Consider the following 27,271-nt stretch of genomic DNA (forward strand, 5'->3'; position numbering starts at 1 on the left):
AAGTTAAACAGACCTCTAGAATTCCAGAAATATGTGTCAACCACGAATTTAAGATGGAAAACAAAATATGCAAGTTAGAGAACACTGACCATTCAGCTCAACCCCTTGGTTGTACAGACTGGAAAAGTGAAATTCAGAGACTGCCCAAGGCCATGTAACTCATCAGAGTCCAGCCATGGCCTTCATCACATTTGTTTCACCTTCTAAGGCAAGCTGAATCTCTAGCCTGGTGCATTTGCTAAGGCCAAATTTCACAGGGCTTATATCACTTTACTGGTACTTTAAGTGATTCTTGGGTAAAGCAGACCATTTACAATCAGCTTCTTTGAATAACAGGGTTGGCAAATGTCACACAAATTTGGCTTGACAACAGCTAGGAGTCAAATGTCTCACACAGGCTTCAGATGCCAGTGTCCACTCTGCACTGATTCTGCAGACTGAGCAGAGCAAAGACCACTGACTCTTCCCATGAAGACAATACGCTCAGAGGACTCTGGAGTCATAAACTGAATTCTAGTCTTCGTTCTGATTTCGTTCTGATTTAATAATGCAGACAACACTGCTCACTGCTCCAGATCCTGAGAGGAACTGGAGGAGACAGCTTGTAAGCTCACTTCCACATGTAAGTGTCCATGATTCCATTATACATCCAATCACCCAGAGAAAAATTTCAGCAGACGCCCTTGAGCCATGTGGTGAAAAGTCAACTGCCACAACTGCTTAACTAAGTTTCAGTGCACTCAACAATGTGATGTTTCATCCATAAAATGCACTCTCCTTTACAGATTCTAGACCCTCACTAACATGTCTCAGAACACGATAATGGACCCTCTCGTATTTTGGGGGTCAAAAAGGATTTGAAAGCCATTATTTTAAGAGAAAATTGACAGGGAATTTATTCTTTTGTATTTGAAGCCATATTTTCTGTGAGCTCATTGTATTTCCTAAATGGCAATTGTGATATTGAATACCTTTGATCTTCTGCATAAATCAAAGCCTCTATTTCCTTAAAGGCTCAGTGTGTGCTATGAGCTCCCACTCATTTGTCTACAAATAGGCACTGAAGAGGTTTAGCCTAAACCGCATGCAAGAGTCCAGGTATAATCCTGGCAGAAGTATGCAGAGACGTAAATGGAAACCTCAGGCAGACTCTGTCGGAATATGTTGGGACCATCAGCTCTGGTTGCCAATTCTGCTCAACCCATTTCCTGCTTCAGCAGCCCACCCTGGCAAACATCCGAAACGGCCAGGATCTAAAATAGCCACACAGCAAGGGATACTATCATCCAACGTTTTTATTAATGATTTCTTCAAGGCCGTATCACAGTCCAGTGACCACAGAGTTGTTCAGTGTGGTCGTTCTAAATGCAGCTAATAGCAGGATGTAATTGGAAGCAGCTTCGGCTCACTTACAAAACCCTTGCTCTGTTAATTGTGATTTCACAGCCCACTAAGCAGCACAACCTGGAGCGAAGGTTTCTGCGAGGAACATGCAGCGTTCTGTCACTCTGTCCTCCCCGCTGCTGTTCTTCCTGTCGCCCTGTGCTTAACGCCACCTTTTTCAAAAGCTCAGGAGCTGGTAGTAGTTGCCTTCCTCAAGGCGACATCCTTTTATTTGTCCCCCTATGTGGTAGCAGACAGCCTGTGGATACACCTATTATTTTGCTTTTGTCTTAACCTTTCCCTTTCTCCCCATTGTTCTCAGAGCAGCAGCATATGTCCAATACACACCTTGTGTTGCCTACAGCTGGCTGCCAGCCATCCCTGTGAAGCAACAATGGAAGACCTCTTTGTCCGCCTTGGCTAACCTGCGCTAGTACCCCTGATTCTTTCTTTAACAAACTGTACCCCCAGGAAGGAACAATATTGTCTAATGGAAGACAAATATCAGCAGGAATTTCAAATCATTTGGGGAAAAGTAGGACTTCCCTGGTAGCTCAGAAGGTAAAGGATCTGCCTACAATGCAAGAGACCTAGGTTCGATCCCTGAGTCAGAAAGATCCTCTAGAGAAGGGAATGGCAACCCAGCCACTATTCTTGCGTGGGGAATTCCATGGACAGAGGAACCTGGGAGGCTACAGTCCATGGGGTTGCAAAGAATCAGACATGACTGACTGACTAACACATTCACAACAGGTCTCTATCTAGAAGAAAATATATTGGAAGAATCTAGTGTTGTGTTACATCCACAGATACTCACAAATAGGCACCACATGCAGACTAGAGTTCATCCAGGGCAAGAGCCCTTAACCAAAGTTTTTGTGAGAGACCCTAAAATAGGGATCCCCTTTCTCTTCAGGACTCAGATTCTTCATATGAAAAATTGAGAAGACCAAGGGTCAGAGTAGGCTATTTCTAAAGCTCTTCTATTGAAACATTTTATCATCTGCAAATACTCACACATATCAAAAACAAAAACACGAACTGTGATGCCAAGGACAGTGGCTGTTTAGAGGAAGGAGCAGAGGAAGGAGCTAGTACATTAAGAGGTACACCGTGAAATTTTTCATGGAATTAGACTACTGTCTGTAGTTCACTGGCTGCCACAGAATCCACTCAAAACGCCAAAAAGAACACTTATCTTCCTTTGATTCACCTATGTCAGACAGTGTCATTCATTGTTCTTGATATGTCAAGTCTTCACAGCTCAAATAATGCATTCCAGGGGAGTATCAGAGGGCAATTTTGTTTCGATCAGTATGCAAACATCATTGAACATACTCAGATGCTAACATACTAGCAAGGGATTTCATGTAAAGTCCACACAGCGTCAGTAATATTTAAGGAAATCCAACATGCTCATTCTTTGTGCAGTTTTAACTAAAGGTGCTACTTCTCATCAATAAAATCAGAGCCCATTTTCTAATTCTTACTACAAGTTTTTGACCTAATGAAGAAATAATAGTTTTGAATAAAATCTGCTTTGCCGAGGCATTCAATTTTCCTCTGGGTGTCATGTGAAAATACCATCCTGTGGGTAGCATCTGTGTGTCCCATCGCAGTCTTGGTAAAGTGACAGCCCTCCCACTGGGAAGTGGGTCACTGGCATGCTGGGGAGGGGGTGGTTGGCTAGTTCAGCATTCATGCCACTGGGATAATTCTGTAGGAATTGCAAACAGGAACTGCAGTTCAGGGCTTTTGAAACTCCCCGAGCTTATTACTTGATGTGTTCACTAAATAGCAAGGTGGAAATGTCTCATGCTAAGCCACAAGTTAGAGAAACATCTGGACAGTGGATGGACTTAGCTCCAAAGATGGCCCTGCTGAGAAGACTAATGGGCACCAGGTATAGAAACAAATTCATCTTCAAAGACGTCCCCCCTAGTTAGGATCTTTCCAAGAGTCTCGCCCTAGAGGAAACAGTCTTCTGAAATGAAAATGGAACTTGTACAGACTTGAGACAAAATATTTTTGAGGCAATAATACTTAAGGAATTTAAGTGAAGCAAACACAAATGCGTGCAAGTAAAAAGAAGCCCCAGAAAGACATTCAAGCCTCTTGATGGGATCTTACAGGTCATGCTTTTCTTATCTGTCCACTGGGATATCTGGAGAGAATCCTCAAAGACAGGGAGTAACAACAGGAAGGCCAAAGAACTGGGAATCAGACAGATCAGTTCCACTGCTCAGTGACTCAGCAGTCCTGAGCATGAAGTGCTGAAGTCTGCCCTTAAGCTGGTTTTATTCATCTATTTGTAAAAGAAACCTTGGGAAGAGTAAATGAGTGCAAATTACAAATAAGCTCCAAAAATGTTAATTATTTTTCCATTCAGGATTGAAGGATCGAATGAAAAAGGAAACTGTGATTTATTGTCAAGTGTGAAGGAAAGGAGAAAATAGTCATTTATTTAGCCAACAAATAGTTCTGGCCCACCTGCTAGGTGTTGCCTGGCAACACATCATCCATTGAAAGGGAAGACCCTACTAAGCTCCACAGATCCACCGGTTCTCCAAAGGTTAGCTATGATAACTGGTTTGTTCACAGCTTGCCAGGTAGCATGTCCAGCAGTTTACTTTATGACCAATAGCAGACTTTTGCGGTATGGACCATAGCCAAACATGTGACCCAAGTTCTTTGTAGAATAATACAACTGGGACAAATCAAATGATAGAGACTTCACTAGTGCTACAAGCTGACCGATAAATTAACTTGTGCAGACTAGAAAACTCTTCTGAGTTAAGAATGACAACAGAAAGCATCAAATGTTATGTTGGTATTTCCTAGGAGCTAGCTAAAGAAAACAGGCTGTAAGAGAGAACAGAAATGAAGTGAATGGGTAAAGTGATGGAAACTGGTGATGCTAAGACTAAATTGAGAGTGACAAGAGATGTCTGAATCTGTTCAAGTGACCACAAGTAAAGACTACAAGTGGAGAGCAGTATGTCGACCAGACTGAAGTGGAGATAAGACAGGTGTGTGAAATTCAACTGGAAGAAGGCTGTGACTGGCAGTCAGAAACAAAGACCAAGAGAAGATTAATGTTATCTAACAGTGGCAACAGAGAAAAGAAAGCTAAGTTCAGAGCTGCTGTGATCAAAACAGCAGTCAGGATATGGTGAAGGCTTGAGCATATATAAAATAATGTGCACCTCAAAGATGGGATAAGAAGGATAATTAAAATCAACTTTCTATACAATTATTTGTGACCTTTTAAATGAAAGGCTAGTGTCACCAAAAATACAGAGCATAAGAAAGACAACAGAAGCAAATGCCTGGGTATATTCTCAGGACTGCTACTTACTGACACTTTGATCTTGGACCACGAGCTGGCCTCTGCAGGCATCAGTTTGGCAGTTATCTAAAACAGCACCAGGCATCACAGAAGGCAGAATGGTCATACTCAGAGATTAACTGTCTCTGGAAAGGGCAGTGGTATCTGCAGCCCTTGGAACCCCACCAGATGGATGGCCTTGAAATGGTAATCAAGCGCAACCTGTGTGTACGAGCAAACAATTATGGCAATGAAGGCAGGAGTCTCTGGGTCCCCATCAGGGCACAGTGGAGTGCTCTGCCAAAATCAGTTTGGGTTACATTACATTAGCTTTCGATGATTATCATGTTCTCAAGAAACCGTATTTTTACTGTATGTAGCCAGGATGCTATCCATTCATCCCTGTATCTTTAGAATCTACCAGAGGCATTGGCATGTAATGGTATAGTAAATGATTTACTTAAGATTGCTGAACAGAATTTCTTCAACACTGGAACATAAGTAAGTCAAAGATTAATTCCATTTGCTTTTCAGAACTTAAACTGTGAAAGCCTTGGTTGCCTCACTTCACAATGAGCCTGAAGTTTAGCTCCACTAATTGGAGCTCACTGTTCACCTTTCTGCTCCCATCCTACCTGAGATGTTAAGTCACAGGGACAGACTACCAGTTTGCATGTGACTGGTGTATGTGTCAGTTACACTCCGATTCCTGGTTTCTGCTTAAATACAGGAAGGAAGACAAAGTGCCCGCCTTCCTATTATAATGAGAAGGAGGTCTCTCTCTGCATCACCCACACTCACTCTTGATGAAGTAAGGCACCTCATTTTCCACCAGGGCCTCTCACCCGGCATTAAGAGATTCTCTCATCAGGGCTGGAGCTGTCAACAAGCCCACAGTTGTAAAGTTTATATCAATACCCCAGTGACCAATTTGTCATAAAATCACTTCAAAAAGCACACAGTCATGTTCACCATCCTTTTTCACATTAGTCTTGCTTTTACTTCTTAAATTTTCATTGAAGGATAATATACATACACTTTATCTGTTGAAACTATGTATCCATCCTAATTGTGCATTGATGAATCTTAACAAACTGAATACTCCCTGTCAAACAAGAAAGCTACAAGCACTCAAGAAGAGCTCTCATGCTTCTTCCAGTCACTAACTTCCCACATCCCCAAGCATGACATCCATCCTCACTTTCAACACCAGAGATGACATTGACTTGGTTTTGGCTTTTTCCTATGTGCAGATTCATACACTATGCACTCTTCTGTGTCTTGCCCCACCCCCACCCCCCTTTCCTCATGGAGGAAATGGCCTTTGTGTAACATGGGAGCACTAATAATTTCACGCTGATAATTTGGGTGGTATACAAGGAAACAAAAGGATACCGTGAAGCTGAGTTATAGGAAGACTGTGTTAAACTCAGTCTTTCTTAAAACACAGATTAAGGTTGTCAGACTCGTTTAAAAGTTCGAGCTACCCAAGAGACATGTGAGTCCTGCTGGTTGAAACTCTATGAGTCGAGCTACAGCTGTGTGTTAGCAGCTCCCCACATTTGGATGTGGACAAAGATAGGGGCTCAAGTCTCCCTGAAAGCGAGGCAGGGACTGGCTAAGAGGGTAGAAGGCAGTGCGGACTTGTAGGCACAGTAGCTGCCACGGAATTTAAGGACTGGTCATTATTACAGCCACAAGCCTCTGTAGCTGAGGTTCCTAATGCTCTGGGATCATTAACATTAAGACAGTTTTGCTGGTAGAATCTTAGTAACTGTCTGCTCTTGGCATATGAATCAACTAATGTCCTAGTCCACAGTGACCTGGAGTAAGAGGTGCCCAGCCCCTTCCAGTAAAACTCAGTATGACAGGAAAGGATCAAGGGAGAAGGGATGAAGCAAGTTGTTCAGAATAAGCAGAATAAATCAACTGGCAGTGAGCACCTCTTTTTCTTAGGTGGTTACTTTCCATCTTCTCCAGGCATTTTATGGTCCTGAGCACCCATACACACTGAACAGTCTAGAATTCACTGGCTATCTTAGAAGTTAGGGCTTACCTTGCATCACTCAGGCAGCCAGCAAAGATGATGCCACTCCTAAACATCAGCCAGGAGAAAGACAGGATGCCAGAGCATTAGCATCAGGTGGTCTGTTCACTAAAAGAAGAAAGAGACTAGGCAGTGAAATGTACCCAGTCCTGGATCAACGGTGGCCTTGAGCTAGAGGTGATCATATGGAGAGTCTAGAATACCTCCCAAATATCACTGGAGCCATTGACAAACTATCCTCACTACTATCATTCTTTTTTTTTTAACTCTCTGGTGGCTCCAACAGTAAAGAATCCACTTGCAATGCAAGAGACCTGGCTTCGATCCCTGAGTGGGGACGATGCCCTGGAGAAGTATTCTTGCCTGGAGAATTCCATGGACAGAGGAATCTGTCAGGCTACAGTCCATGGGGCTGCAAAAAGTCAGACACAACCGAGCAGTAACACATACATAGCCCATTAACAATATTGTGATAGTTTCAGATGGGCAGCAAAGGGACTTGGTCACATGATACATATACATGTATCCATTCTCCCCCAAACTTCCCTATTGCTCTAATAGTAGCTAACAGTTATTGAGCTAATTATGAATTATTTCATTTACTCCTAAAACAACCCCATGAGATAGGTACTAATAATGTCTGAAAAGACAACCAAACCAGTATTCTTGTCTGGGAAATCCCATGGACAGAGGAGCCTAGCAGGCTACAGTCGATGGGGTTGCGAAAGAATTGGACATGACTTAGCGACTAAACAACAACAAAAATGAAGCAGAAGTGGCTGTATGCCAAGGCCAGGAAGTAGATTCATGCCTTAGATCACTGTTCTGACATTCACTATTATATTGTAAACTTTTCTATTTCCTTTAAAGATAGTCACTACAATTCATTCACATATTTCATGACACTTGAATAGCTTGTGATCTGCAGTTAGAAAAACACTGGCTAAAGCATTATGTTGTATTGCTTTCCCAAGCTCTTCTTACTTGATTCTCTAGGAATGGACTTTATGACCACACCGTTAAATTTACCACCACTGGTGTGCTAGTAAATGTCTAACAACTAGATCTTTGGGGTTGTGAAGGCCCTGGTTATTAATTTTTGCTGATTTTTACACTGTAAATACTCCCACCATGGCCGATTTGAAGCTATCAACATGACATCGATGAACACAGACTTGGGAAGAAACACAGATGATTGGCTGCCAAGAACTACTATCAATCAACTAAAAGAGCACCAATACATCTCCCCAAAATTTTCAACAAGAAGAATAGAAAACACGTTTTAAAGTCATGTCAGTGATCAGAAGAGTTGGAGATGATCTATCAATGACATTCAACTGCCTGTTTCATGGCAATTAGGGGCTTCCCAGGTGGTACTGGTCTTAAATAATCTGTCTGCCAATGCAGGAGATGCAAGAGATGAGGGTTCAATTCCTGGGTAGGGAAGATCCCCTGGAGCAGGGAATGGCAACCACTCCAGTATTTTTGCCTGGAAAATTCCATGAACAGAGGAGCCTGGCAGGCTACAGTACATGAAACTGCTGAGTTGGATATAACTCAGTGACTTTCACTTTCATGGCAATTAGTCTAAACCCACAGTCTCACAGTATCTAATATATATATATATGTATATAATCAAGCCTTTTCTATTCGAGTAGGAGTTCCTAAGTGTTATAACTTAAAGAATATTAATTAGACCCTGCTACTTCATTATCAGTACACTGAATATCTAAAATTCTATCATTAAAAGTGTTTCTCTTTTCTTAAGCCCACGTTTAGCCCATTTAAAACTTTGACCATCCATAAATAGGTGACAAATGAACTTGTATCAATGTGCTAAAAACCAGTAGTTTAAAATATCAGATTATTTTATTTGTAGTAAGAAAATTGAAGTTGCTCAGTCATGTCCGACTCTTTGCGACGCCATGGACTGTAGCCTATTCAGGCTCCTCCATCCATGGGATTTTCCTGGCAAAAGTGCTGGAGTGGATTGCCATTTACTTCTCCAGGGGATCTTCCTGACCCAGGAATCAAACATGGGTGACCAACCTAGATAGCATGTTGAAAAGCAGAGACATTACTTTGCCAAAAAAGGTCCGTCTAGTCAAGGCTATGGTTTCTCCAGTGGTCACGTATGGATGTGAGAGTTGGACTGTGAAGAAAGCTGAGCGCTGAAGAATTTATGCTTTTGAACTGTGGTATTGGAGAAGACTCTTGAGAGTCCCTTGGACTGCAAGGAGATCCAACCAGTCCATTCTGAAGATCAGCCCTGGGATTTCTTTGGAAGGAATGATGCTAAAGCTGAAACTCCAGTACTTTGGCCACCTCATGTGAAGAGTTGACTCATTAGAAAAGGCTCTGATGCTGGGAGGGATTGGGGGCAGGAGGAAAAGGGGATGACAGAGGATGAGATGGCTGGATGGCATCACTGACTTAATGGACATGAGTCTGAGTGAACTCCAGGAGTTGGTGATGGACAGGGAGGCCTGGCGTGCTGCGTGATTCATGGGGTCGCAAAGAGTTGGACACGACTGAGTGACTGAACTGAACTGAACTGAAGAGAATTGAAAAAATGGAAATTCAGATAAGAGCATAAAGGAACTGATAACTTTGCAGTAGTTGCATTTCTAGGAAAATCCATCATGAACAGGGTAACACAATAGGCACCATCACAAATTCTGGTATCATCTGAGATGCAGGACAGTGTCAGGCATCTGTGGAAAGGTATAACTGAGTAGGAGGAAAGTTGCAGGATTAAATAAAATAATCTATTTAGAACATTAATTATAGTTTCTAGCACAGCCTAGTTGCTCAGTAAATTTTAGTATCTTTAAAGGGAGGAGATGGGAAAAGAAGAGAGGTTCTATTCAGAAATCATTTAATGAAAAGTGACTTAAAAACAGATTTCAAACTGACATAAGCAAAGAGGAATTTATTATTTCACATGACTGAAAAATCTTACCTGGCTTAAATAGCACGCCAATATTGTCAGTTCAGTTCAGTTCAGTTCAATCACTCAGTTGTGTCCGACTCTTTGCAACCCCATGAATCGCAGCACACCAGGCCTCCCTGTCCATCACCAACTCCCAGAGTCCACCCAAACCCATGTCCATCAATTCAGTGATGCCATCCAACCATCTCATCCTCTGTCATCCCCTTCTCCTCCTGCCCTCAATCTTTCCCAGCATCAGGGTCTTTTCAAATGAGTCAGCTCTTCGCCAATATTGTCAGGTCTTATTATTTCTCCATCTCTTGGCTTTGCATCTCAGACAAGCTTTGCTTCACGGTGGTGAGAAGGCTCCCAGCAGCTCGAGGCTTACATGCATTCCTAAGTCATTCTAACAGAAAGAGGATGGTTTTCTCCTGATGGTTCTAGAAAATATCCTCACATTAACCCTGGTTGGCAATGATTTGGTTACAGGCTCATTCTGAAACAAATTGCTGTGGTCAGGGACCTAGCACACTCTGGTTAGTCATGCGTGTCACAAGCCACCTAGCAAGTCAGGAATGGATTCACTTTACTTTATAAACATAAGTTTTGGTTCCCAACAGAAAACTGTGGTATGCTTTCCAGAAAAATTGGAAATGGATGTTAATCTGTCAAACTACAAGGGAAAATCCAGTTTTGTTCTAGATCATGAGAATTTTAAAACTGAAAGTTTTCCAAATTTCCAACATCTTATTCAGCAAATCAATTCAGGGGTGATACGCAAAAGGTTTAACAACTAATATAAAGTTACAAAAATGAACAGCAACCACACCCCTTGGACCTGGAACCTAAAGACCAGACTCTTTCAGAACTGAACACTTTACCAGCTGTGCCACAAGGAAACTGAGAGACGTGGTGAAGATATGCCAGAGAGGGAACCAGAGCAGCCAGAGAAGTGGCAGAATATTCAAAGGGTGTGGTAGACTGACTACTCACCACCTGGACAAAGTGTTTCAATATCCTAACAACTAGAACAACTATACCAGTGTGTACCAGTGGTGTTTCAACCTTGGCTGAAGCTATTTGCAGCTGTATCATAAAGAAGAATGTGCTGTTGGCTATGATCCTTTTATATTCAGAAGCCTGGCCTTTGAATTAGGAAACTGTTCTTTTCAGAGGACATCGGAGGAGCAAAAAGGTTTTCTGCTAACAAGATCTAGGATAAATGAAAACATATACACAAAGGGAGAAGTAAACTCAAACTATAAAATAAACCAAATAAAAGCAGAATTCATCTTTTCTTAACATTTTAAAATTTGTAACAAATAAAATTGTCATGATCTCATCCTATCAATACTTAATAGTTAGATTTACAGATATTCTTCTATATTAAACCACATATTTACCATTTCTGCTGCTCTTCATTCTTTCCTGTAGATTTGATTTTCCATCTGGTGCTGTTCCCTCTTCCTCTGAAGTAATTCCTTTAGCATTTCTCATAGTGTAAGTCTGTTGGTAGTGAAATAAATCGCTCAGTTTTAGCTACCTGGAAAAAAGTTCTTATCTTACCTTCATCCTTGAAATATATTTGAACTGGAAGTAGAATGTTGGGATACTTGACCAATTTTTTCCCCAAACCTTTAAAGATTCCACTGAGTATGGTCACCATTGCTTCTGAAGAAAGGGATCCCTCATTCATACTGTTACCCACAAATTGTGCTATTTTGTTCTGTTTTCAATGTTTCTCTCTCTCTCCCTCTCTCTCTTTTTTTTGGGGGGGGGGGGTGTTTATCAATTTGGCAAAGATTTGTCTACATATGGTTTTATTTGAATTTATCTTTCTTAGGGTTTGCTGAGTTTATTGGTTCTTTTTTAAGTTTTTTAATCTTATGTTTAATCACAAAATTGAGGGGATTTTCAGCCATTGTTTCCTCAAGTATTTTTTTTCTTCTTTCTCCTCTGCTTATGAAACTCAGATTCTACCTGTGTTAGATCGCTTAATATTCAAAAGAACCCTGAAACCTTAACTTTTTTCAATGTTTTTTCTATTAGGTCAGATTAAATAATTACTTTTCATCTATATTCAGCTTCCCTTATGGCTCAGCTGACAAAGAATCCCCCTGCAATGAAGACCTGGGTTCGATCCCTGGGTTGGGAGAAGGGAAAGGCTACACACTCCAGTATTCTGGCTGGAGAATTCCATGGACTATATAGTCCATGGGGTCGCAAAGAGTCAGACATGACTGAATGACTTTCACTTTCACGTTCTTCCATCTATATCAAGTTTACTGACTGTTTTACCATCTTCAGACTTTTGTGTCCCCCATGTACACCCAGTGGCATTTTTATTTTATATATTTACTAAATAATTAAGTAGTTTTCTTGGATATTTACTTCCATGTTCTAAAATTTCTGCAGTTTTTTTTTTTTTAGCTTCAATTCTCTGCTAAGATTCCTCATCTGATCATTCATTTTTTTAAAGTCTTTGAACAAACTTATCTTTATAATAAATTATTTAAAGTTCTTATCTGCTAGTTTTAGAATGTGGATAATTTGGAGACCTATTTCTAATGAATGCTTTCTCTCTTTACTTCAGGTCCCATTTTCCTGTTTTCTTATATTGCAAGTAATTTTTGGTTGTATACTGTGGAATTATATTATGTCTGTGCCTCATGAGGTCAACAAGACTGCCATTGCACCATGGCAAAAATGCATTCCCATGCAGAATGTTGGGGAATTCATAGGGAAATCATGTGTTTCCCTTGAATGTTTCTTTCTCTCAAAGATCATAGTTTGCCTTGTATGTGTTGTCAGTTTTATAGCTGTTTTCAGCAAGAGAACAAGTCTAATACCAGAAGTCTAATGACATGGCCAGAAGCAGAAGCTAGCTAAAGATATTCTGAAGAGTTCATTTAGCACAAGGCAGAGATAGGGCTGTTTCAAACACTGTACCATTTGTATACTGAGGAGAATTTGGTAGATAGGGGTGAGGTTTTTGTGGAAATGTGTATGGCATGCATTCTCTTTTGTAAGACTACATTGGAAACTAATGATAAAAGTCTTCTTAAATCTAATTCTATATTTACTTTTCATTACTATTTTGAGCACTCTGCATTACTTTCTCTCTCTTGCTCTATTCAGGAAGCAGTAAGGCTTCATTTTTCTTCAAAACACTTTGACATTATTCAAGAGGAAGGACAGTATACACACAGGCTATTATGAATAATATCCCTTGAGGAATCATATTGTTAATAGGTAAAAATGTTCTCCTGTGAAGAATAGTCCTCCATTTTTTCCCCTTCATATTTTGTCCAGAGCTATAAGGAAAGCTTATGACAAACCTAATTTCTGTACCTCTGTTCAGGCTGACAAACCTGCAACTTCTAGTAGACTTGGCAGCTTCTAAGAGGAAAAGGATAAAGACGCACTGCAGGGAGCCGGGGGAGGCTCCAATTCCAAGGCGTGGAAATAAGGTTAGGAAACTTAAGGATGAAAAAACAGCTGCAGGGGCAACACACACAGACACAGAGGAAAATAAATGTGCCCTTTGATATAAACAAAAATAAAGGTTTACTTTGAAGGGAAACAAATGGTTTTTAAATATAACATATATTGAATGACCAACTCAAGTTAACATTATTGTCAAACTACCTGCAGTTACTCTAAGGACCAAAGTTTAGTAATGTCAATGAATTGACAGCTCAAAATTGTCAGTGTTTTCCTACCTCATAAAAACATGTCCCTCTAAATTCAGATGATAAAGAAAGGTGAGGAAAGTTGTCCAAGGCCATTTAGTGAAGCGGGCAAGTCTCCTTTTGGCTTCATCAATATATCTTTCTGGCTCCATTGTCCCAAATGGTAGAGTTCCCCTCTTCACTGTAATCATGTAGGGTTCCTGGGCTTCTTTTATCTTCTCTGTGAATAAAACAGGCTCATAGGAAAGGGTCTGATCAATTTGTTCCCACTATTCAACTCAATGGTTTGGTTATTTGAAATTTTTAAATTTATGGTTGGACTTCAAACTAGAGAAATTTGAGGAAAGCAGAACTCTCCTCCCTAACTTCAAATCTTAATACATAAGCCTGGCATCCACTCTTCTTACTTGTCATTCATGTTTTCACAGAATATAACCTGTTATTTGGTGTGTTACTTTCCATTCCTCCTAATCGCTCTCAGATGGACAATATGTTTTCCAATCTTACTAGTTTCTCCAAGTGCTCTCAACTTTTCTAATTTTATTTAATTTTTTCCTTAAAAGCCAGCAATTTAAAGGATCAGAGCTTTAAATAGGATCAGAGCTATTTAGGCCAAATTTTTCTAGTGCCAAGGTTGAATCTTGACCTATGACAAAAATCATTTTGGAAAAACCTGGTCATTTCTTTATTCTCTGACTGGAATTTCCAGATCATTTTTCCAGTCTCCTGACCAGTCTCTCAAAAGTTTACATGCTATTTGGAATTTATCATTTGACAATGATGTACATGAGACACTGTGAAAAATACAATATCGTTTAAGGTATTGATCTTGATACCAAGTAGATTAAAATCTAGTGAGGAAAGAACAATTCACAATTGTTAAATTTAAATTTTCAAACTATGCAAAGTAAATATAAAACAAAATATGATCATCCTAATAAACACTGGCTTCCCACATGGTGCTAGTGGTAAAGAACTCACCTCCCAGTACAGGAGACGTAAGAGACATGGGTTCAATCCCTGGGTCGGGAAGATCCCCTGGAGAAGGGCACAGCAACCCACTCTAGTATTCTTGCCTGGAGAATCTCAAGGACAGAGGAGGCTGGTGGGTTACTGTTCATGGGGTCACAAAGAGTTGGCCATGACTGAAGTGACTTAGCATGCACACAATAGACACAGCACAACTTATAAGGGAATTCAGCAAATGGTATTAAACTTCCTTACTGCTGCAGTAATATGGAAGGCTTATAAGCAGCAGAAATTTTAAGCTAAACATGAATAGATCTTAAATAGATTCTCATAGTAATTCCTTAAATGTTTCTGGAAAAAGTTCCTTTGTTGCCTAATAAGAATAAAAGAAGTAAGAATTGCACAGTGATACATCCTGCTAATAAAAACACCAGTATGGCTAGGAGTCAGACACGGCTGAGCGACTTCACTTTCACTTTTCACTTTCATGCATTGGAGAAGGAAATGGCAACCCACTCCAGTGTTCTTGCCTGGAGAATCCCAGGGACAGGGGAGACTGGTGGGCTGCCGTCTATGGGGTCGCACAGAGTCGGACACGACTGAAGCGACTTAGCAGCAGCAGCAGCAGCAACATGGCTACAGCCTCTGTTTACCCAATTAAAAAGGTAGTCTAGGAACAAAAACCTTGTCTCTTATTGCCTGTAACTCTTGAAGCTGAAAACTTTCTAATGAAACATACAGCCAAATTGCACATGCTATCACTAACCCTAAATTTTCTTCGGATCAGTTGGGTGTGCAGGCTTTGAGCACGCTCAGAAGCCCTTCAGCACCTCAAGGGCTTATTTTTAGGAAAGAGTGAGCATGACTTCTGGCATTATACCTCCCCTGGATAAACTACTTATTCATTGAGTCAAACTGGATTTCATTTTCGACATTAAGTCCCTGGGCAAAGTCAAGAGAGGAAGCAAAATACATATTAACATATGCAGAGTATAGCAATATGTCCTGCCCACGTCTTTCAGGGGTTATATTCACAGTCAACCCCTGAGATGCTACTAATGCAAAGATTAATAAAACACTGCTGAGCAGGTTGCCTACTGAGTGGACTATACATGCTTGTTTATGGCACACCCGTCACTCACCACCCCTGAATGGAGAACTCTGGAATGCAGAGCCTCTGGCTGCATACAAATGTGGCTACAGGAGGAAGTCTGTTTATCTGGGGAATGTGCTACTGGCTGATTTATCATAAAAGGAGCCTGAAAAGAAGTGGTGGCTGCTCTTTCCCACAATCCGATAAGCTGTTACACAGAGATAAACAGTCGCATTGAATTAAGCATGTTTGTCTATTTTTCAATGCTGACTTTTAACTTCCTGTTCTTTCTGTTTCTTGGGGCTTCGTTTTTAATAATACTAAGTTTTAAAATTATGCACAACCCTACAGTCTTAATCATCTCAAGTTCTGCTTTAAGGAAAAGGTAAATAAGAAAATATTGACAGCGAATTTTACTCTAATTGATGTTTAACTGGTAACTGTCTAAGACTACATAAAGTGTTACTTAAGGATGCCCTGTCAGAGGGCTTAAAACTATTTCACATGAAATAGGTGTTAGTCAACTTGTTTTTAAGTACTGTATATCTAATATTTTAATATATATATAATACGCAATGAATTGCTTTTTCAATCAAATACTTAACAATCACCATGTTAAAGGAAACCCATGGCAAACTTATTATCAATATTTTCACAAATGGTGGAGATAGTTGGTAGAAAGAGAGATGAGTACTTTTCCATCACTCTCTCTGTAAAAACATACAAGCATTTAAATTATTCGACACCAGGCATAATGTTTATTTGTTTACAACTAAAGTTTCTATCTTGGGTACCCAGTTCATGGCCCAGCACACACAAATTAGGTGTTCAATAAATATTTGATGAATGACTGCATCTGTGAAGCTTTGAAACAGGATAATAGGCATGTTCTTACTTCAGTATTCTCCTGACTGAAAACCAGTAAATGTAGGAATGTAGGTCAACTTGAGGCCACATCTTTCCTGGCTTTGTACAGATCTGCCTCAGCTACAACTTCCCAATTCAAAGGCAGCATTTTCTCCTACATGCTGCACAAAATACTGCCTGCTGGCAGTCCTGTCATCAAAGAACATAGAGGAAGAACATTTGGGATGATCAGGTAGGTAATGACATAGAACAACTGATTTCTCTAATTTCCACTTGCTATGCCACAAGTGAAATAGTGGAGTCATTTGCAAATATCATTATTGTGGATAGCTATATTCCTTCAAGAAATATTTGTTGAATATCTGGATGACAGACACTACGCCAGGCCCTGGGTACACAAAGGCAAACACCACACGGGCCCTACGTATGAAACAGACCGACTGACACTCTGACAGTCTGACACACACTACTACTTTCAGCGTGCTGTGATGTGTCATCTGAAGCCTTCTCTGGCTAAGAGCGTTTTCTTAAGAGAATTAAGCTTTCCATAAACTATAGGGTCATCTTTACTCTGTATAGTCAAATTTCCTTTATATTCAGGAGATATCTACATTTTTAATAGGAAAACGGTAAGACTGCGTTGATGACCTTCTTTTAATTAACTATTCTCTTTCATTAGGCACATAAAACAATTATTTTGTAGTGCCAATTTCAGTTTCTTTATCATTAGTGATAATGATCGCAATGTCTTTTACCTTCCACGGCAGTTTTGCTTCAAAGGGAATTGCACATAAAGATCAAAGAGAGACCAGAACTCACAGGAAACAAACAAGATTCTACTACAGTATCAACCTCTTTAAAAGTCATTATTATTATTAGATTTTCTGGTGCCCTATAGCAGATCTCCCAGAGAAGCTCTGGGTTAACACTGAGTGTTCCAACCACCACCACTGTGAGTGTGGAAGTTCACACCTATTAAATAAACAAAACCAAACTCAGGTGACTTGCGTGTCTCAAGAAAACAACCCATCACTTGCCTCACATAAAAGGAATAGGAAGCATTTGGAAAGCCAGGTTTTAAAGGGCAATACCAATAGGAGAAGGAAGAAATGTCAAAGATACTGAAATATACAGTAGACTAATTCTTGTCTGGATGTTTTCGTTGAGTTTTGGTTCTTTTCTTCCTACCTTAAAAATCCTTAATGTTGTGCATTTCATTTATTCTAAATGAGCAAAGAAACAAATATGAATCGTAATAATAAATGCAAATATTTCTTGATCCAGCTACAGCAGGAGGACAAAGCAAGAAATAAACAATTTGACTGAGGAAGGAAGATAGGAAAAAATTCTTGGCCTTTTCTGGTACTGACCACAAGATCTTAAATGTTAAGTTGATATTTACCGAACAGTGTAGAAGGGCCTTCCTAGCAAAGAGACCAACATGTGCAGGATGATGATGTCATCATCATCCTCTGAAGTGAAGAGTTCAAATGACCGAAGCATAAGGTTTGAAGGTAGAGGTGGGATGATGCTGATGGGCATGGTGAACAATAAGACTTGAGAGCTTGCCAGATTCAAGATCAGGGAGCATGAAGTCCTTCTTTCAACCTAGAGGCAAGGGGAAGTCAGTATAAATTAATAAGAGATGGGCACTCTGAACAGCAATTAAGATTATACGTTAGAGAATCTCCTCCAATGGGACACCCAATGGCTAATATTTACTAGTATTAATATATTTGAGAGCACACTGGTGGTGTGCCTTTTAGACAGTCTGACTGAGCCATAAGCAGCCAGGAAAGACCCCTCCTCCATAAAACCTCACAAATACACCATCATGCACAAAAGTGGGAGAGCAGACCCACATACTCAACCACACACACAGGGGCATGCAACTGTGTGTTGTCAGGAAACTGCTGCAGGAGTCCCTGCTCTACCGTCTCTCACCTGCCTCTGATATAATAAGCTTACATCACCAAGGGGATGGGCAAATTGAGAGAGTGTGCTGACCAGTGCTTACCCTAGTGCCAGGGAGCCACGTGTCAAGAGTACAACAGCAGGTCCATTGGTTCGTGTGCATGTGCAACCAGACAGCCCCACACCAGGATTTTTTAAAAAGTCCCCTGGTAAGACCCCAGCCTACTGTCAACAACATGATCCCCACCTTTGCTTGATTCATAAAAGTTGCATACGTTCAAGCTTATCATGTAAAAAGAAGCTTGATTTAGGGAACTGGCCTAAGCTCCAGTGTACTGTGCAGACCCCAGCACTCATGCTTACCATTCTCCCTGAAATGTGAGGCCCATGTCAAGAGCTGCCTAACCCCAGCTAAACAAGGCAGCCACTGGGCATCACACTTTCTCCAAAATCAGTGTTATATAAATGCTACAGGTTATACAATAAAAAATTGTATAAGTTTACATTTGAGGAAGGTTCAGTTCAATTCAGTCACTCAGTCGTGTCCGACTCTTTGCGACCCAGTAAACTGCAGCACGCCAGACCTCCTGTTCATCACCAAATCCCGGAGTTCACTCAAACTCACATCCATCGAGTCGGTGATGCCATCCAAGCATCTCATCCTCTGTCCCCTTTTCCTCCTGCCCCCAATCCCTCCCAGCATCAGAGTCTTTTCCAATGAGTCAACTCTTCGCATGAGGTGGCCAAAGTACTGGAGTTTCAGCTTTAGCATCATTCCTTCCAAAGAAATCCCAGGGCTTATCTCCTTTAGGATGGACTGGTTGGATCTCTTGGCAGTCTAAGGGACTCTCAAGAGTCTTCTCCAACACCACAGTTCAAAAGCATCAATTCTTCGGCGTTCAGCATTCTTTACAGTCCAACTCTCACATCCATACATGACCACTGGAAAAACCATAGCCTTGACTAGACGGACCTTTGCTGGCAAAGTAATGTCTCTGCTTTTGAATTTGCTATCTAGGTTGGTCATAACTTTTCTTCCAAGGAGTCTTTTAATTTCACGGCTGCAGTCACCATCTTCAGAGAGGAAGGTTATCTTTTCCTAATTCACAAAGAGATGGTTTGGAGGCTAGCATCGGAGAAGGCAATGGCACCCCACTCCAGTACTCTTGCCTGGAAAATCCCATGGACGGAGGAGCCTGGTGGGCTGCAGTCCATGGGATCGCTAAGAATCAGACACGACTGAGTGACTTGACTTTCACTTTTCATTTTCATGCATTGGAGAAGGAAATGGCAACCCACTCCAGTGTTCTTGCCTGGAGAATCCCAGGGATGGGGGAGCCTGGTAGGCTGCCATCTCTGGGGTCGCACAGAGTCGGACACGACTGAAGTGACTTAGCATCAGCTCCCTAACAATATACTGCTATTGTCCTGTAGAGATAACAAGAGACTGACATTATGGGTTAAAAAAAAAAAAAAAAAGAGGACGTGGCTTTGGGAAGGGCTCTTTTGTGTAGGTTTCTGGCTCAGAAGCCTGGGTACAGAGAAGAACCATTCACAGAGATAAGAGTAGACCCTGAGGTGTCAGAGGATGTGTAGAGAGAACTATTTATCTGTTATGTTTGGTCACTAGGTCATGTCCAACTCTTTGCGACCCCATGGACTGTAGCACACCAGGCTTCCCTGTCCTTCACTATCTCCTGGAGGTTCTCAAACTCACATCCATTGAGTCCATGATGCTATCCAACCATCTTATCCTCTGTCACCCCCTTCTCCTGCCCTCAATCTTCCCAGTAATTCCTCAGTCTTTTCCATTGAGTCTGCCCTTTGCATCAAGTGGTCAAAATATTGGAGCTTCAGCTTCAGCATCAGTCCTTCCAGTTCAGGGCTGATTTCTGACTGGTTTGATCCCCTTGCTGTCTAAGGGGCTCTCAGTTGTAGTGCTAGAGAGCTGTTTAGCAGGCAGTTAGCCTAGGAGACTGTTAAGTGGTTGAAACTGTGAACACTAGTTGAGCTAACCCAAGAAAGGAGTATTCAGTACTGGAATTGAGATGTAATCGGACATGAATCATGAGAACAGAAACCTAGGAAGCAGAAATAGGTAGAAAAAAATTAAGATTTCAATTAAGTAAAATGAGGACTACAGAGGGTTTATCGTTGAAAGACAGGGAATAAAGACTCATAGCCAAGTTGCTTCCCTACCAATAGCAAAGTAAATGACTCAGTAGAGATTACTGAACTGAACATTAGAAAAACCAGAGTCTGAACACTACTAAGTACAGCTTGTCAGGTCACTTCCTCTCTTTAGTCCTCAGTGTCCATTTCTGGGAGGTGGGGCCACTAAGAGCTATGTCACGGGGTGTTTTAAGGACTGGGTGAGAATACTTGGGAGCACTCCTGGTGCACTGCTCCATATGTGTTTAGTAGATGGTAACTGGAGTCATTATCCCATCAAAGGTCTGAATGGGGACCATCAGTATAATCACTGTTGCCTTCTTTACCATTTTTGTTCATTCAATTTTTATCTCTTTAGGAATTTGGTGACAGACTCTGTTAGTCTGCTCCTCCTTTACACGAAGGACAGACCAAAGATCCAGGTTGGCAATGAGAGAGGAGGACTAGCGGGCAGCATTGGCTCCATCCACTGATATCTCCCAGAGGTACAGACACGGGACTCATGAAGATGTTGACAAGACTCCAAGTTCTTACATTAGCTTTGTTTTCAAAGGGATTTTTACTTTGTTTAGGGGACCATAACTTTCTTAGGAGGGAGATTAAAATAGAAGGTGACCTCGTTTTAGGGGGCCTATTTCCCATTAATGAAAAAGGCACTGGAACTGAAGAATGTGGGCGAATCAACGAAGATCGAGGGATCCAACGCCTGGAAGCCATGTTGTTTGCTATTGATGAAATTAACAAAGACGATTACCTGCTCCCAGGAGTGAAGCTGGGGGTTCACATTTTGGATACCTGCTCAAGGGATACCTACGCATTAGAGCAATCACTGGAATTTGTCAGAGCATCTTTGACTAAAGTGGATGAAGCCGAGTATATGTGTCCTGATGGATCCTATGCCATTCAAGAAAATATCCCACTGGTCATTGCAGGGGTCATTGGCGGCTCTTACAGCAGTGTTTCCATACAGGTAAGACTGACAGTGTTGTTGATAAAATGCTGTATCTCTTTGGTTTTATGTCTTTGGGGAACAAAAGGAAAATATCCTAATAGCTTCATCAATGGATGATATTAACCATGTAATTGTTCATTTCTGTAAGTCTCTGGTAATATAGGTTTGCAGACAGAACAGTACTTGAGCAATGAAAATTGTTTAAAGATATAGCAGGTAGCTAGTGCAGCATAATGAGCTACTCCAAAATTCAGTGACTTAAAACAACAATTATTACTTACTATAGTTTATAAGTCTGAAGACTGGCTGGAGTGAGCAGATCACAGCTAGGTTCAGCTGCAGGTAGCTCTGCTCCAAGTTTGTCCCTTATCCTCCACCTGGAATCAGTCAGCTAACCCGGTCATGTTTGTCTGAGTGATGACAGAGGTGCAAGAGAATGCAAATTTAACTGCACAGGCCCCTTCCAAACTTCTGCATGCTTCCCAGCTGTGAACATCCCACCAGCCAAAGCAACTCACAAGGCTCAGTCAGAATCAAGGAGCAGGGAAATAGGTGCCACCCACAACCCACGTGCTGCTAAGTTACATCACAAAGAATGTGGCTACATCACAGAGCCATGACTTCAAGTCCTCAATACAAACAAGCATAACACTGAGCTCTATTTTTTTCCACATTAATTTTTTCCCAAGCATTGCTTTATTCAGAGATAAATTATAAAAAATTTCTCATGGTATAAACCTGCAAATGTATGCAGAGATGCTAGATAATTACTACAAAAAAAAAAAAATAGAGGGAACAGTTTAGCACATAACTAGATAAAAAAACTGATAATTGGTTCTCAGAATTTTGTTAGGGAAAGAAGGAACATATTAGTCAAACTCTTACAATGCTCACAGGTCACAAAATTAGAGATGGAAAAGAGCTAAGAAATCATCCAGCTCAAAATTCTCATTTTCCCATGCCCTAGAAATACTGGTTTCATGAATATTTCCATTGGTAGGTAGCACATGAACTAGAACTTAGACTGATCTCTTGTACTTTTGGGCTCTTTCAACTCTTCTATGTGATTTTTATGCTATATGAAGTTCAATATTTTTCCCGGTAAATGTGGCAGTAATACAAGTCCATAAGATATGAATCACATACTTTGCTTCCTACCAAATGACTGTCATCAAAGCTCCACACACTAAAAGAAGTCATATTACACCCATGTTGTCTGTACATGTCACCAACCACTTAAGTTGGCTCCACTCACATTGGAATAATCTTATTTCCATATCAGAGACTCAAGGCCTATAAAATTCTACATAGAGTTCTGTGCTGCTCTAAGCAGCTAGTGCAAATTTTTTTCCTTCTATAAGCACACACTCATATTATGAGTAATTAGGATAATTGATTTTTCATAAATATCCTTTGACTTCATTAGATGGATAGAAAATACTGCACATCTCAAAGCATATCATGTTAATTTTGCCTCTATTTTTACACTTGGATAACAAAAGATGGAATTTGCTACTTGAGAAGAGAAAACTCAAGTCTATATTTGTCATACTTCAATAATAATTTCATCAGATAAGTGCCAAACATTTTATAAATATTTATATTGTACTCAATATTACCACTAGAAATGAATTACAAATATGTTTTTCTGACCTTAGTTTCTCCCAATACAGTAATAGCACTCCACAGCAGATGTGTAAATACATATTTACCCAAAGTAATTAACAAACTGTGCTAGGCAAATAAAATTTTAATCTACTTTTACTTTTTTATTACCTATAAACTTCTCAAAAGGGGTCAGATTATCTTTTTAAAATGTAGGTTATTAAAACCCTGCAGTTGTTCACAAGGGGAAAAACCACTTAATCATCGAAGGACCTGGCTTATTAGTTCACTTATCTGGTCTATACCTCTATAAAATCACAAATACTGATATGGTTTTTGTCTCCACATTATACATAAGGAAACTAAAACTCATATTATATTGAAAAGGACATAGATTTAGGCAGCACCAAATGGAATTTGAACTCCAGCTCCACAATTTACAAAAAGTGAGTGAGTGTTAATCGCTCAGTCACTTCAGACTCTTTTCGACTGTAGACTGTAACTCACCAGGCTCCTCTATCCATGGGATTGCCATTTCCTCCTCCAGGGGGATATTCCCGACCCAGAATCAAACATAGGTCTCCTGCAATGCAGGCAGTTTTTTTTTATCATCAGAGCCTTCAGGGAAGCCCCAATTTACAAGCTTATTTATAAAATAAGGAAAATACTATCCACTTTAAAAAGTTATTGAGAGGATAAATTGAGAGAAGCCATGGGAAATGCGTTACCAAAAAAAAACTAACAGATTCAATAAGCAGTAACTATTATGAACCTAAAATCTTGGGGAAAATCGGTGGAAGAGCCACCTCTAACACCAGCTCCAAGAAGTTCCGAGAAATTGTTGCTGGTCCCTCATGTGCCTCGTCAGTCAGGTAATCTGTACGAAGCTCCCTGGGTGCATCCTGCAACATCAGAGGGGTTAGAGAGACCACTCAAGTCACAGAACTCAGCCTTGACCTCGAGGAACCTAAATTCTGGCTATGGATACAGTACTATTATGAAATAATAGTGACAACACTTCTGAATACATTCAAGGGGCTTACATGGTAAGAAATGACCTTTGGGAAAGTTTTGAAGGTGACTGAGAGAATGAAAGCTGCACTAGAGAAAAGCTAATTGGGCCACAGTCTGCATGAAACACTGGATCTGAGGAAGTCAATCAGAAAGACATGGTAGGAGTCTGCGAGCAAGAGGACAAAGACCTTGCCAGCAGTAAGAGGGTGAGCCGGAGAAGAAAGGAGAGAGAGGGCTTCACTGCCCGCTTCCCGGTCCCCAGGTGCTCAGGCTCTGATTAGGCCCCCACTGGTCCCCTCAGCCAAAGGAAGTGGGGAGGTGGGGCCATCTGTCTACACTCTGATCTCCAGGCCACCTTCCAAGGAATCCTTTGCCATAGAGCCTTAGCCTTAGCCTTAGCCTTTCAGCTAAGCATCATGAATGAAAAGCAGTCTTAGGGGCTCTTACATAGGTAAGAATTCAGGTGTGTTACCCTTGTTAATCCTATCTGTCTTTAAATAAGAATTCTTTTAAAGAAATAGTCAATAGCAATCCAAAGCAATAAATTCCTGATGGGGACTTTGAGACACTCTTGCACCTACATTAATGAGAGAAGTGTTTTAGAAGAGAGGCATTTTCTGGGTGCCCCTCACCCTCACTTTTGTTCAGGATGGATTCTGATCCTCTGCCCTGGTGTCTGGTAACTGTGGTGACAGCGTGCAGCTGGTAGCCACAAAGATGCATGCCCTGTGGTCACCTCTGCCATCCATTTTCAACTGCTTTTAACTTCTTGAATAATTACTGGAAAACGTCTGAGCTTGAACTGAGCTAGGGGGAGAAAAGAGGGTTAAACTGTAGGGGGGAAAATATATATATATATATATATATACACTAAGATAAATTCACCACACAATTACAAAGATTCCACTCATTTAATTGTTGCATCCAGTATCAAACCACAGCACAGAGTTTTTAGTCACAAAGTCATTCCTGAGAGCCAGACTTATCAAGAATGATAAAATTTATGCATCTTCTCTTTTGTGGTTGGGTCAGTTTAGACATTATCATCTCCCCATTTGGCCGGAATAGCTTTACTCTTGGGATGGCTTCAGAAGGTACTTTTCTCTCCAGTTTCCTCTCCTCTCATTATCTTCCTACTAAAGAAGAATTCCTCTAGAATCAGCAGAGGAGACACCCTCCACTGTATTAGTTCATATAACAGGCAGCCTGCAGACAGCAAAAACCACGTGGAAGGAGAAATTCTTAATGATTTGCTGAGTTAATCTGTATCACCATTGACAAAAAAACAGAATATTTCCTTGACACTCTTAATAGACAAACCAGTTTTTGGTGGTCCATTATCTAAAGCAACAGAATGGATTTTTTAATTTGGTAATCAATGAAAGCTAGAATCAAAATCCTTCTTTATTAGCAAATATTCATGGAGTCCATTCACCACCCACTCTGGTGAATAAGCCTCTTTTCAAAGTATTTTAAAGATTGTATTCCACTCTCCTCTATAAGCCTGCAACCCACCCACTTGGGGGAAAACACTGTTTATTCAAGTAGAAAATCAGGTTGGTTGCCTTTAGCAAGGCAGTTGTCTACATGGTACTATTCCGAAGCAGTGTTTACACGTGTGCTTTTTTCAAACAGACTGTAGCTAGAGCTCCTAAGTTGTTCAGTCAAAAAAAAAAGTCTCATGAATTGTTCCAAAATATTCCTTTCAGGAAATGTCTATTTCCTTGGTCTTTCTTGCCTTAGCCAGAGCAAGGTCAGCTGCAACAGAACAGGCATAAGTTGACCCAGTTATTATTGCATCCCTGAGTGTTAAAGTAGCCTCAGCAATAAATGGATATTTGGGTTACATAGCTCATACAAAGGGCAGAAGAGAGCCTTGAAAGGATCCTAATGCCTCTTTTCCGTGCCTGACACAGTAAACTCTTTTTTCAGAATTTTTAGCACTAGTCACATCCCAAGAACTCCCTGACCCTGGGAGGTAGTCATTATATCGTTTACCATGACATGGATTTGGGCATGTCATGCATTGCTCACATCAAGTCCCTGAAAAGAGTAGCTCAAACTAAATCCCTTGCAATAAGTTTCCCAGATTTTATCTAGATAGGGTATGAAGAATAGCCTATAAAGACACTAAGCAGTCTATTCTTCCTCCTCCACCCAATTGCACAGTGAGAAAGTGGACCAGCACTCCGGTCAATCTGTATTAAGTATCGTCTTCCCTCAATGATTCATTCCTCCTTTAATTCAAATGCTGTGGGGAAGACTCACACATGAATTCCTATTATCATAGGAACATCAGAAAAACAGTTGAAGGACTAGATGTTACAAAAGGCCTCATAGGGTTAGCTGTGTCCAAGGATCAGATAGACTCCAGAATGGAAAAATAATGCTTTTTTTCTGTGGATAAATAAATAATTTTTTTAATTTAAATTTATTTATTTTAATTGGAGGCTAATTACTTTACAATATTGTATTGGTTTTGCCATACATCAACATGAATCCGCCACGGGTGTACACGTGTTCCCAATCCTGAGCCTTACCCCCCACCTCCCTCCCCATACCATCCCTCTGGGTCATCCCAGTGCACCAGCCCCAAGCATCCTGTATCCTGCATCAAACCTGGACTGGCGATTTGTTTCTTATATGATATTATACATGTTTCAATGCCATTCTCCCAAATCATCCCCTCCTCCCTCTCCCACAGAGTCCAAAAGACTGTTCTATACATCTGTGTCTCTTTTGCTGTCTCGCATACAGGGTTATCATTACCATCTTTCTAAATTCCATATATATGCGTTAGTATACTGTATTGGTGTTTTTCTTTCTGGCTTACTTCACTCTGTATAATCAGCTCCAGTTTCATCCACTTCATTAGAACTGATTGAAATGTATTCTTTTTAATGGCTGAGTAATACTCCATTGTGTATATGTACCACAGCTTTCTTATCCATTCATCTGCTGATGGACATCTAGGTTGCTTCGTGTCTCTTTCAATTCTGATTTCCTCGGTGTGTATGCCCAGCAGTGGGATTGCTGGATCATAAGGCAGTTCTATTTCCAGTTTTTTAAGGAATCTCCACACTGTTCTCCATCGTGGCTGTACTAGTGTGCATTCCCACCAACAGTGTAAGAGGGTTCCCTTCTCTCCACACCCTCTCCAGCATTTATTGCTTGTAGACTTTTGGATAGCAGCCATTCTGACTGGCGTGAAATGGTACCTCATTGTGGTTTTGATTTGCATTTCTCTGATAATGAGTGATGTTGAGCATCTTTTCATGTGTTTGTTAGCCATCTGTATGTCTT

The 27,271-nt window shown here is 40.7% G+C and overlaps 1 protein-coding gene across 2 annotated transcripts in view; it reads left to right on the forward strand.

The window, feature by feature from the left end:
• Nucleotides 1-27,271, forward strand: part of GRM3 (glutamate metabotropic receptor 3) — a 252,355-nt gene that overhangs the window by 129,044 nt on the left and 96,040 nt on the right. For both annotated transcript variants that reach the window (XM_027539846.1, XM_027539847.1), the window contains exon 2: nucleotides 20,756-21,367. In XM_027539846.1, coding sequence (XP_027395647.1) covers nucleotides 20,900-21,367 — 468 coding nt within the window. In that variant the 5' untranslated portion in view covers nucleotides 20,756-20,899. The remainder of the gene's footprint in view (nucleotides 1-20,755; nucleotides 21,368-27,271) is intronic.

This window comes from Bos indicus x Bos taurus, chromosome 4, assembly GCF_003369695.1.
Source record: "Bos indicus x Bos taurus breed Angus x Brahman F1 hybrid chromosome 4, Bos_hybrid_MaternalHap_v2.0, whole genome shotgun sequence".
Lineage (NCBI taxonomy): Eukaryota > Metazoa > Chordata > Mammalia > Artiodactyla > Bovidae > Bos > Bos indicus x Bos taurus.